Genomic DNA, 13,920 nt, shown 5'->3' on the forward strand with positions numbered 1-13,920 from the left:
CTCATATATTTAACTCAGGTGCTTTCCATTTCTTCTGATCATCCTTGAGATGGTTCTATACCTTCATTTGAGTCCAGCTGTGTTTGATTATACTGATTGGACTTGATTAGGAAAGCCACACACCTGTCTATATAAGACCTTCTAGATCACAATGCATGTCAGAGCAAATGGGAATCATGAGGTCAAAGGAACTGCCTGAAGAGCTCAGAGACAGAATTGTGGCAAGGCACAGATCTGGCCAAGGTTACAAAAAGATTTCTGCTGCACTTAAGGTTCCTAAGAGCACAGTGGCCTCCATAATCCTCAAATGGAAGACATTTGGGACGACCAGAACCCTTCCTAGAGCTGGCCGTCCGGCCAAACTGAGCTATCGGGGGAGAAAAGCCTTGGTGAGAGAGGTAAAGAAGAACCCAAAGATCACTGTGGCTGAGCTCCAGAGATGCAGTCAGGAGATGGGAGAAAGTTGTAGAAAGTCAACCATCACTGCAGCCCTCCACCAGTCGGGGCTTTATGGCAGAGTGGCCCGACGGAAGCCTCTCCTCAGTGTAAGACACATGAAAGCCCGCATGGAGTTTGCTAAAAAACACCTGAAGGACTCCAAGATGGTGAGAAATAAGATTCTCTGGTCTGATGAGACCAAAATAGAACTTTTTGGCCTTAATTCTAAGTGGTATGTGTGGAGAAAACCAGGCACTGCTCATCACCTGTCCAATACAATCCCAACAGTGAAGCATGGTGGTGGCAGCATCATGCTGTGGGGGTGTTTTTCAGCTGCAGGGACAGGACGACTGGTTGCAATCGAGGGAAAAGATGAATGCGGCCAAGTACAGGGATATCCTGGACAAAAACCTTCTCCAGAGTGCTCTGGACCTCAGACTGGGCCGAAGGTTTACCTTCCAACAAGACAATGGCCCTAAGCACACAGCTAAAATAATGAAGGAGTGGCTTCACAACCAATCCGTGACTGTTCTTGAATGGCCCAGCCAGAGCCCTGACTTAAACCCAATTGAGCATCTCTGGAGAGACCTAAAAATGGCTGTCCACCAACGTTTACCATCCAACCTGACAGAACTGGAGAGGATCTGCAAGGAGGAATGGCAGAGGATCCCCAAATCCAGGTGTGAAAGACTTGTTGCATCTTTCCCAAAAAGACTCCTGGCTGTATTAGATCAAAAGGGGGCTTCTACTAAATACTGAGCAAAGGGTCTGAATACTTAGGACCATGTGATATTTCAGTTTTTCTTTTTTAATAAATCTGCAACAATGTCAACAATTCTGTGTTTTTCTGTCAGTATGGGGTGCTATGTGTACATTCATGAGGAAGAAGAATGAACTTAAATGATTTTAGCAAATGGCTGCAATATAACAGAGTGAAAAATTTAAGGGGGTCTGAATACTTTCCGTACCCACTGTATATGTTCTTCTATTGTTATTACTTTTTGTTGCGATAACCTTTAGCTTTGATTTATGTTGCACTGCACTTTTAAACAGTCACTTAGGGGTTAGTATAAGGCCTATGTGTAATGAAAGAGATACTGTGGTGTGGTTTGCATGCACTGCCTAGCCCATCCCTTGACAAAGTTGTTTTATGACTAACTGCATTAGCAAAGCTAGGTAAACAGTGGTAAAGTAGTTACCTGGGAGCAGACAGCAATGTACGTTGCCAATGGCACACAACTCTGCAATGGTATAAGTTTCTGAGCTGGCAGTAAAAGACTTTTAGATGCAAGGTTATTCATGCATTGGATTAAAAAAATAAGGCTGTATTACACTATTGGAGTATCTTTGTGTACTGCACTGCGGAGGTGCAGCCTTATACTCTCATGGAAGTGTTTTTTGATTTAAATATCAGGAAACCCATGTGTTATGTGGCGTGGAACAGTACATAGAAGAAAATAATATCAGCAAAAGGTGAGAAGCAGTTTTGAACCTTTATAATAAAAAGGTTATATCCTGCTGGTTTTCTTTATGAGCAATAAAGATGGAGGGTTGCACAGCAATGGAAGTGGATACACACAGAGTCACTAGGAGAAATATAATTGCAAGAAGATAAACACAGGCTATTTTATTCTATGTTCTACTGTTATTTTATAAGAAAGTGAACTTCTAATTTTTGCACTGTACTGCAATCAAAATAATATAGTTTGCAGATTTTGATTTTTGTATGTTATACATTGCTTTGTTGTGCATTTACAACTTTTGTACCCTTTTTTGGGGGGGGGGGGGGGTGGAGGTACCAGCTCCCACTTCCTCCCAGATCACCTTGGCGATTAGAGCTGATGTTCGGCCCAGCACCCAACCCCCTCTGCAGCCCCTTGGGACACGTCATAGGCCCCAGAAGGCTGCAGGTCCTGGTGAGCCAGCTGTAAAGCCAGGAGTCACAGTCAGCATCCCACAGTTAACATGGCAGAGCCAGGAACCTGAAGACTGGTGAAGAACCTCTTTAAGCTTATCAGAATACAATGAACTAGATCACTCAATGCCCCATTAGCAATTATAACTTAGAAGTTGGTTAATCAAAAGTTTTGGTTGAATTGAAACCAGAGGAAAGAAATCTAAACACAAGGAGAATGCAAATTTACAGCAGATATGGTCCTCGTCAAATTTATTTCAACAACTCATGGTCACTTTGTTACGAATGAATGAGATGTTGTGGCAAAAACCTTTATAAGAACAATCTTGGGCACACATTTTCAGATGTATAAATAAAATAAAAATACATTTCTTTACCTTCCTCACAGAGGCCAGTCTGTTCATTATCAAGCATTCTTCCCTGTCGTCATCATCATCAAAATCCAGCATTGGAGTACCTAAACTGTCCATATGGCAAATTCTGTTCTCGTCTCTTGGATCAAAAGGGTCAACTATAATTGGTTCAGTCCCCTTGATTTCACAACGACAGAAAGGACAGCCTTGACCATCAGATTCCTATTAGGAAGTAAATAAAAAATAGGATGAAATAACCAATCATAGTTGTTGCCTGATGAGTTTATGTGTAATCTCCATTAGACTGTTGCCTGATGAGGAGTTTATGTATAAATCTCCATTTTGTAATTGTAAATATTAATGTAAATATAAATGTACACATTGTTGATTTCAAAACTCATATTTGCTATATGATTGGTAGATTTGTAAGTTGTATAACACAGACAGGCAGTAGTATGAATCCAGTTAAACAAGTCCGTTTGAAAGGCCAGCCTGCTATTCACATTTAAACACATAAAATGACGAGTTGTCTGCTAGCCGGGAGGGGCCTGCTGATATGCCAAATAGTATCAACCTGTAAGCCAGACATCCTGGGGCCAATGCTATAGGATGAATAGACTATGTCATGTCCGCCCTTATTTCATTCTCCATATCAAAGAACGCTCATTAAGATATGCAATGAAGATTGACTATCGGTTGAAGGGTTGGACAATGGGCCCTGGAGATGAACCTTGCATCTTAATTTTCAATTTCAAAGTAAATTAACAGGTATGATTAAATTCTCCCGCCAACAGAGAGGAGGGGCTAGCAAGGGGCTGAATTATGCTAAACTAGGCGAGGAGGAAGTTGTCCAATCCTGAACGAGATACGCCCAGAGGGAGGAACAGGGCAGGATAGCTGAACCAATCAGAATAGCCCTATACAAATCTATGCGATATGGTTCTATATTAGTGAAGGTGTAAAGAGAGAGAGCTCTCTCTTACAAGCAGACTAGGATGAAACACTCATGAGAAGGGTAATTATGGATCTTAAGGTATACATTGCTTGTCCTCTTTGTGTTGGTAGTGCTGTGTTCGTATATGAGTATCATACTCTATATTTGTTCAGTTAAACTAGGAATATTTTCCATTTTGTTGTATGTACTATAGATTGTTGTAAATTAATTTAGGCTTTCAAGCTATATACCAATAAAATAATTGTTGTTTTGAAGCTTTCACTCCTAGTCAAAGAACTCCCGAATATTGTCTGAGGGAAATTAAATCTCATATCTTCCGGGTAACAATAGTTGTGTAATGATTCATTGTGTATTCAATTAAAACTGAAAAACTGTTATTTCATAAAATGAGCTTTGGGCTTGATTATCCAAACATGTACAGTGCCTTGCAAAAGTATTCCCCCCCCCCCTTGACTTTTTACCCATTTTGTTACATTACAGCCTTAAGTTCAATGTTTTGTTAATCTGAATTTTATGTGATGGATCAGAACACAATAGTCTAAGTTGGTGAAGTGAAATGAGAAAAATATATATACATAAAACTATTTTTTAGAAATAGAAAACAGAAAATTGGCATGTGCGTATGTATTCACCCTCTTTGTTATGAAGCCCATAAAAAGCTCTGGTGCAACCAATTACCTTCAGAAGTCACATAATTAGTGGTCCATCTGTGTGCAATCCAAGTGTCACATGATCTGTCATTACATATACACACCTTTTTTGAAAGGCCCCAGAGGCTGCAACACCTAAGCAAGAGGCACCACTAACCAAACACTGCCATGAAGACCAAGGAGCTCTCCAAACAAGCAAGGGACAATGGTGTTGAGAAGTACAAGTCAGGGTTTGGTTATAAAAAAATAACCAAATCTTTGATGATCCCCAGGAGTACCATCAAATCTATCATAACCAAATGCAAAGAACATGGCACAACAGCAAACCTGCCAAGAGACGGCTGCCCACCAAGGACATGGACCGGGCAAGAAGGGCATTAATCAGAGAGGCAGCACAGAGACCTAAGGCTGCCCATACATTATACAATTTTCTTACAATTTTCTTTAAATTTACCTTCAACTATGAAGTATAAAGGCCTGTCTAACTGAATACAATTGAAAGTGTTGTTTAGTTTTGACCTCATATTATATGTTTTTTGACAAATCTAACAGAAAATTGAAGATATATGGCCAGCCTAAGGTAACCTTGGAGGAGCTGCAGAGTTCCACAGCAGAGACTGGAGTATCTGCACATAGGAGGACAATAAGCCATATGCTCCATAGAGTTGGGCTTTATGGCAGAGTGGCCAGAAGAAAGCAATTACTTTAAGCAAAAAACAAAATGGCACGTTCCGAGTTTGTGAAAAGGCATGTGGGAGACTCCCAAAATGTATGGAGGAAGGTGCTCTGGTATGATGAGACTAAAATTGAACTTTTCGGCCATCAAAGAAAACGCTATGTCTGTCGCAAACCCAACCCAACACATCCCATTACCCAAAGAACACCATCCCCACCGTGAAACATGGTGGTGGCAGCATCCTGCTGTGGGGATGTTTTTCAGCAGCCGGGACTGGGAAACTGGTCAGAGTTGAGGGAAAGATGGATGGTGCTAAATACAGGGATATTCTTGAGCAAAAACTGTACCACTCTGTGCGTGATTTGAGGCTAGTAGGGAGGTTCACCTTCCAGCAGGACAATGTCCCCAAACACATTGCTAAAGCAAAACTTGAGTGGTTATAAAGGGGGAAACATGTAAATGTGTTGGAATGGCCTAGTCAAAGCCCAAACCTCAATCTAATAGAAAATCTGTGGTCAGACTTAAAGATTGCTGTTCACAAGCGCAAACCATCCAGCTTGAAGGAGCTGGAGCAGTTTTGCAAGGAGGAATGGGCAAAAATCCCAGTGGTAATATGTGGCATAGAGACTTATCCAAAGCGACTTGAAGCTGTGATTGCAGCAAAGTTGGCTCTACAAAGTATTGACTTTAGGGGGGTGAATAGTTGAGTTTTTCTGTTATTTTATCCTATTTGTTGTTTGCTTCACAATAATTAGAAAAAAAAAAAAAAAACACATCTTCAAAGTTGTAGGCATGTTCTGTAGATTAAATGATGCAAATCCTCAAACAACCCATGTTAATTCCAGGTTGTGAGGCAACAAAACACGAAAAATGCCAAGGGGGGTGAATACTTTTGCAAGGCACTGTATGTGTATATACACGCAAAAATTTCTGTTTCTCCATAAGTGTTTTGTAAATTAAAACAAATCCAATACAAAAGATATTTTTCTGTCAATAACCGTTTACAACATCAATTTTAATTAAACGTTGATTACAATCAAGCAACCAGGCAACATTCACCCACAAACTGAAATACCTGAAAAAAACCTGAAAAAAATCTGAGCATCAAGAAAAAAAAAAAGAAAAAAAGATTAGGGCCTAAACACCACAATGCAGTGCATTTTACCGCACACATTTCCATGCACTGCGCTATGTTAGGCATCTCATTGATTTTGTAAGGCCCCCTTCACACTTGTGATTAGGGCTATAGTGTGAATTCAAACAGCAAGAATTGAAAGGTTCATGTGGCCAGAATGACAGGTGTTTGTCAATAGCTGCCATCTGTGGCTGTTTGGATGTAGTTGGACATCCAAGGATTACCTGTGATTAGGAAAAGATGGCCGTCCCTAACCACAGTTAATCGTTAGATGTGTGAACAGCTGCGGCCACTGTCAGTCTATTATTGCTTTTTATAGTCGCAGTAGCTTTTCTGGTAAGAATTTGAAACTGTAAAAGATAGAGAAGGGATTGGCCAGAGGGGGTCACTTTCATGTGGCTGACAAGCTTAACCATGCATTAAATAACCACTTTACGACCGGCGCACGACGATCTACGTCGGCACTCAGCCCCGGCCAGGCAAACTGACGTAGGCCTACGTCAGCACAATTTGCCGGCCCTGTGCGCGCTCCCGCGCGTCCCCACCGCCGATGATGACTCGATTGGGTTCAGAACCGATCAGTCATCAGGTCCAGGCCAATCATTTTTGGTCTGGACCTGTTGATCGGTCCTGCCCAATCAGATCATCCTCCAAGCCTGTGAAATGTAAACACAGGCTTAGAGGAGATGTGCCCTCCCCCCACAACGGTCTTTTTGGATCCAGCGTGAGAGGAGAGCACATCTTACTGTGAGTACTGCACCAAGCACACCCACACACAGTTAGATAGGCACATTTCACCCCCGATCGCCCCCCCAATTAACCCCTACAGCACCTGACACAACACACACTATATACAGCATATAGCATATACCTATATACCTGTATAAGTGTGATTTGTGAACAGGTGTAGCCCTTGCGACCCCCCCTTTTCCACTCAAATTACCCCCCACCCCCCCCTAATAAAGATTTAACCCACTGATCCCCCCTGAACCCCCCCTGATCACCGCCGTTAACCCCTACACCCTCTGTCACATCAGCACTAATACAAACGCAATATACGGTGTTATTGTATTTTTGTATTAGTGTCATTGTGATCAGAATTAGCGCAGGCGACTAAGTTTCTGTCCCAAGAAGGTTTAGGGTCCCCGCCACCCGCCCAATAAAGATTTAAGCCCCTGACCCCCCCCTGATCACCCCTACACCCCCTGCCATAACACACACCGTATACAGTATATAGCATTTTGCTATATACCCGTATAAGTGTGATTTGTGGTCAGGTCTAGCGCTTGCGACCCCCCTTTTTCCACTTGAATTACCCGCCACCCCCCCCTAATAAAGATTTAAGCCCCTGATCCCACCTGATCCCCCCCTGATCACCGCTAGTTAACCCCTACACCCTCTGTCACATCAGCACTAATACAAACGTAATATACTGTGTTTTTGTATTTTTGTATTAGTGTCATTGTGATCAGAATTAGCGCAGGCGACTAAGTTTGTGTCCCAAGCAGGTTTAGGGTCCCCCCCACCCGCCCAATAAAGATTTAATCCCCTGATCCCCTCCTGATCACCCCTACACCCCCTGCCACAACGCACACTGTATACAGTATATAGCATTTTCTATATACCCGTATAAGTGTGACTTGTGACCAGGTTTAGCGCTTGCCACCGTTCCTTTTATCCTTAGGATACCCGCCAGTCCCTTCCAATAAAGATTTAAACCCCTGATCCCCCCCTGATCACATCCCGTTAACCCCTACACCCTCTGTCACATTAGCACTAATACACACATAATATACTGTTTTTACTGTATTTTGTATTGGTGTCATTGTGACTTGAGGTTGCGCTAGCTAGCTAGTTTCTTTCCCAAAGGAGGTTTAGGGTCCCCGCCACCCCCCCCAGATCCCCAGCGCATAGTTTAGAAGTAACCCCTTGATTGCCACACACGCACGCACGCACGCACGCACCTACACTTCCATTTCTAGTATAGTGTTTGAACAGATCAATATCTGATCTGATCAGAACTATACTAGCGCCCCCATAGTTTAGGGTTCCCAAAACGCGGTGTTTGCACGATCAGTACTGATTCCGGCCAGCACCTGCGTTTAACCCTTTCACCCAGGCAAGTGTAGTAATCAATAGATTACTGTCACTTGCAAAAAAACACAAGACACAAAACCGCTGTGTTAGCAGAGTCAGGCCTGATCCCTGCTAGCATTAGCAGTTTTTTTTGTAGCGCTTGAAATAGTCTTCGACAACCAGGTGCTTTTATTACCTGTGAGTCGCATCACTGTACGAGTAAATTTAGTTGCCAAAATGACCAAACGTTCGTACAGGGATGAAGAGCTTCTCAGTTATATGCTGACCGAGTCATCTGATAGCGAAGGGGAAGCTACAATGACCGAATTAGTGTCAGTATATGAACCTGATGACGGCAGCGGCTCCCTGACAAATAGCTCCGACGACAGATGGGTCCCTGTTAGACCCAGGCGTACCCGACCCCATTCTGAAGTTGTTGTGATGCAGGAATCGCAGGGTGCTCGTATGGAGCAGAGTGTGGGTACTAGTGCCGCTCATCCTTCTGGCGACCTGGCAAGCGCCAGCGGCCTAGTACAACCTGGACCTAGTACAACCAGCACTGCAGTAAGACCTGGTGACGTGGCGAGTCCCCTAAGTGCAGTTGAAGCTGGTGCGGTGGCTAGCACAAGTAGTGGCCCGCAGCCACCGCGTATTCGAAGACAGGCCCGTAGAGCCCATGGTGCCCTCCCTGATGCGCTGGCATTTCCTAATTGGCAACCCACCGATACTACAGCGCCAGTACTTCCCCCATTCACCGCCCAACCTGGAATCCACGTGGAGACAGCTGGTTTTACGCCCCTGAACTTTTTTGAGCTGTTCTTCACGGAAGATCTTTACAGATCTATTGTGGATCAATCAAATTTGTATGCACAACAGTTCATCGCCGCCAACCCAAATTCACACCTTGCCAGACAATTCGGCTGGAAACCTATAACGGTTTCCGAATTTAAGATCTTTCTGGGCCTTTCCCTCCACATGGGCATAACTAAACAGAGTGAATTGCGGCTATATTGGTCCACTAGCCCAGTTCACCATATGCGCATGTACTCTGCCTCTATGTCCAGGACGAGATACGAGCAAATTCTGCGATTTATGCATTTCAGCGACAATGAACTCTGTCGTCCTCGGGGAGACCCTGCATACGATCGGCTCCACAAAATTCGGCCCCTCATAGACCACTTCAATCAGCGGTTTGCAGCCTTGTTTACCCCCGAACAAGTTGTCTGCGTTGACGAGTCCCTGATTAAATTTACTGGCCGCCTTGCTATGAAACAGTACCTCCCCAGCAAGCGTGCCAAGTACGGGGTCAAACTGTATAAATTGTGTGACAGGGCCACAGGCTATACAGTTAGTTTCCGGGTCTATGAGGGAAAAGATAGCTGTGTGGAGCCCCCCAACTGCCCAGACTACATAGGGAGCAGCGGTAAGATCGTTTGGGACTTGGTGTCACCCTTATCCGGAAAAGGGTACCATTTGTACGTGGACAACTTTTATACAAGCGTGCCACTATTTAGTCACCTTCTTGATTTACAAATTGGCGCATGTGGCACCGTGCGACCTAATCGCCGGGGCTTCCCCCAACGGCTTGTAGATTCCCGTCTTAGTCGGGGGGCGAGAGCCTGCTTGAAAACGGACAAATTACTTGCGGTGAAGTGGAAGGATACACGGGATGTTTATGTTCTGTCCTCCCTTCACCCAGACACGACGATCCAAATTCCTACGGCAACTGGCGTTGTGGAGAAACCCCTCTGTGTCCACGAATATAACCTTAACATGGGAGGGGTGGACCTTAACGACCAGCTTTTGGCGCCGTATTTAGTTGCCCGTAAAGCCAGACGCTGGTACAAAAAAGTGTCTGTTTACCTATACCAATTGGCTATGCTGAACGCCTTTGTCCTATACAGGGCGTCAGGACGAACTGGATCTTTCTGGGAATTCCAGGAAAAGATCATCCTTGCCTACCTGTACCCAGGAGGCATGCCTGCCCAACTTCCCCTTCCAGATGCAGTGAGCCGGCTGCATGAGAGGCATTTTTCACATGTCCTCCCGAGTACCCCTACCCAAAGATGGCCCCAAAGAAGATGTCGTGTCTGTAGCAAGCGCGGGATTTAGGCGTGACACCCGTTATTATTGTCCCAAATGTCCTGACCAACCTGGTCTCTGCATCGGGGAATGTTTCGAGCGCTACCATACACTAGTGGATTATTAGCGTAGGGTACAGCACGACACAGTGTAGGGCACATAAACACAGGGTCTCGAAGGATGTTGGATGTCCATCGACATTTTGAGAGACCCAAGCTGGAAGAGAAGATCGCAGATGATCGCAGTCCCTCCCAAATCAAGAAGTAAAGGAACAGTTAGAAAGAAAAATAAAAGGATCCAAAAACTGTTGTGGTGTCAGTAATTTTATATGTCCTTCTACTCCTTCCTACTATACTTTTTTTCAATGTCCTTTGTTTGTTTTTTCATTCTTTTGTGACCTGTTTCTCTTGCAGGTCCCTCGTCGGCTACCACGCATTGATTTTATATATTCTGACACAAACAGCGTTTGCGCTCAGCATATATGGATACCTTTGCTGATAGCAGCTGTGGTGATTTTCTGATTTCAGCACTGCAGTTAAAATCCTATTTTGGTATACGTGGATAGCGCCGTGTATACCCATCATTAAATTCAGTGGGTGGTTGTTTGGGCGGTTAATGATGAAAATCCAAAAACTGTTGTTGTCAGTCATTTTATATGTCCTTCTACTCCTTCCTACTATACTTTTTTTCAATGTCCTTTGTTTGTTTTTTCATTCTTTTGTGACCTGTTTCTCTTGCAGGTCCCTCGTCGGCTACCACGCATTGATTTTATATATTCTGACACAAACAGCGTTTGCGCTCAGCATATATGGATACCTTTGCTGATAGCAGCTGTGGTGATTTTCTGATTTCAGCACTGCAGTTAAAATCCTATTTTGGTATACGTGGATAGTGTCGTGTATACCCATCATTAAATTCAGTGGGTGGTTGTTTGGGCGGTTAATGATGAGTAATACTACGCATTATTCCTGTGCTGATTTCTGATAGGTTCTCTTTTTTTCCGTTCAGCCCACAGGCTGCATGAAAAAAAAAAAAACCTATATGCCAAACAAGGACCAGCAATGTACTGGTACGTTGCTGGACTTTGAGTGGTTATACCAGGATGATGCCTGCAGATTTAGGCATCATCTTGGTATCGTTTTTTACAGCCAGCGGTCGGCTTACATGTAAAAGCAATTCTAGCAGGTAATTGGCCGCTAGACTGCTTTTACATGCAGTGGGAGGGGCCTCCCCCCCCCCCCACCGCCGCCTTCCGCAGCCTTCCATGGTTTTTCTCTGGCTCTCCTGTCCCACCGGTTAACCCGAGAGTGCAGCCGGTGGTTCAATTATCTAACCATAGAGCTAATTGGAGATGAGAATGGCTCCAATCATCTCTATGGCCTAAGATGCCGGAGGCTACGAGCATTTTATGACTTCTGTTTCGCCAGAAATAAACAGGGCCATTGGGAAATTGGGAAAGTATTTTATCACACCAATTTTGGTGTGGTCAGATGCGTTAAGGTCAGAGGAGAGATCTAGAGTCTAAAAGACCCCAATTTTTTTTAAAAAGAGTACCTGTCACTACAGATTGCTATCATAGGGGATATTTAAATTCACTATGATAACAATAAAAATGATTTAAAAAAAAAAAAAAAATTAAAGGAAAGGTGTCAAAATAACATAAAAAAGCAAAAGAAAAAAAAAAAAAATTGAGCCCCCCCCCTTACCCCCGGTGCTTGCGCGCAATGGCGCACGCAAGCGGTGGTCTAGTGTCATATGTAAACCACAATTGCAGCATGCATGTGAGGTATCGCCGCGATCGCCAGATCGAGTGCAGTAATTCTTGCAGTAGACCTCCTCTGTAAGTCTAAAGTGGTAACCTGTAGAGACTTTTAAAGGTTTTCAAAAATGTACATACGTTTTTGTCGCTGCGCAGGCATGCGCAATTTTTAAAGCATGTCATGTTAGGTGTCTATGAACTCGGCATAAGATCATCTTTTAAATTTTACCAAAAAAATTGGAATTATATAGTGTATTTGTGCAATAAATTAAAAAAAAATGTATTTTTTTCGCAAAAATTGCGTTTGGAAAATCTGTGCGCAAATACCGTGTGACAAAAAAATTTGCAACATCCACCATTTTATTCTATAGGGCCTCTGCTTTAAAAAAATATATAATGTTTGGGGGTTCAAAGTAATTTTCTAGTAAAAAAAAAAATATTTTTTCATGTAAACAAAAAGGCACAGAAAAGGCTTGGTTTTCAAGTGGTTAGAAGAGTGGGTGATGTGTGGATAAGATTGAGTATAAAATGCCGGAACTGTTCAAACACCCCCCTAATGACCCCTTTTTGAAAAGTAGACACCCAAAGCTTTTTTCTGAGAGGCATGGTGAGTCCATGGAGTATTTTATATTTTGCCACAAGTTTCGGGAAAATTATTATTTTTTTTTTTTTTGTTGTTTTTTTACAGAAAGTTGTCACTAAATGATATATTGCTCATGCATGCCATGGGAATATGTGAAATGACACCCCAAAATACATTCTTTTGCTTCTCCTGAGTACAGGGATACCACATGTGTGAGACTTTTTGGGAGCCTAGCTGTGTACGCGCCCCCGAAAACCAATCCACATCTTCAGGTTTTCTAATGGCGTAAATTGCTGATTTTACCCCTGACTACCTGTCACAGTTTCAGAGGCCCTGAAATTTCAAGATGGCACAAAACCCCCCCAAATGACCCCATTTTGCAAAGTAGACACTCCAAGCTACTGGCTGAGAAGTATGGTGAGTCCATGGAATAGTTTATATTTTGCCACAAGTTTCGAGGAAAAAAATTTTTTTTATTTTTTTTTATTTTTTTACACAAAGTTGTCAGTAAATGATATATTGCTCACACAGGCCATGGGTATATGTGAAATGACACCCCAAAATACATTCTGCTGCTTCTCCTGAGTACAATGATACCCCATGTGTGAGACTTTTTGCCAGTCTAGCCGCGTACAGGACCCGGAAAACCAATGCGCACCTTTAGGCTTTCTAAGGGCGTAAATTGTTGATCTCACTCCTTACTACCTATCACAGTTTTGAAGTCCATAAAAAGCCAAGATTGCACAAACCCCCCCCAAATGACCCCATTTTGCAAAGTAGACACTCCAATCTATTTGCTGAGAGGCATGGTGAGTATTTTGCAGCTCTAATTTTTTTTGGAAAATGAAGAAAAAACAGGAAAATGCATTTTTTTTCCTCTTTTTTCAATTTCCAAAACTTTGTGACAAAAAGTGAGATCTGCAAAACACTCAACATGCCTCTCTGCAAATAGCTCAGGGTGTCTACTTTCCGAAAAGGGGTCATTTGGGGGGGGGGGTTGTGCTGTCTTGGCATTTCATGGCCTCCAAAACTGTGATAGGTAGTCAGGAGTGAAATCAACAATTTACGCCCTTGGAAAGCCTGAAGGCGATGATTGGTTTTCGGGGTCCTGTACTCGGCTAGACTGCAAAAAAGTCTCACACATGGGGTATCCCTATACTCAGGAGAAGCAGCAGAATGTATTTTGGGGTGTCAGTTCACATATACCCATGGCATGTGTGAGCAATATATCATTTACTGACAACTTTGTGTAAAAAAAAAAAAAAAATATATATATATATATATATTTCCCGGAACTT

The 13,920-nt window shown here is 43.1% G+C and overlaps 1 protein-coding gene across 1 annotated transcript in view; it reads right to left on the reverse strand.

The window, feature by feature from the left end:
* CBLB (Cbl proto-oncogene B) overlaps nt 1-13,920 on the reverse strand; it is a 352,982-nt gene that overhangs the window by 120,471 nt on the left and 218,591 nt on the right. The window contains exon 9 of the mRNA XM_082245962.1: nt 2,731-2,928. Within this exon, the coding sequence (XP_082102088.1) occupies nt 2,731-2,928 (198 nt within the window). The remainder of the gene's footprint in view (nt 1-2,730; nt 2,929-13,920) is intronic.

The sequence above is a fragment of the Pelophylax lessonae genome, assembly GCF_965119305.1.
Source record: "Pelophylax lessonae genome assembly, chromosome: 2".
NCBI classification, from domain to species: Eukaryota; Metazoa; Chordata; class Amphibia; order Anura; family Ranidae; genus Pelophylax; species Pelophylax lessonae.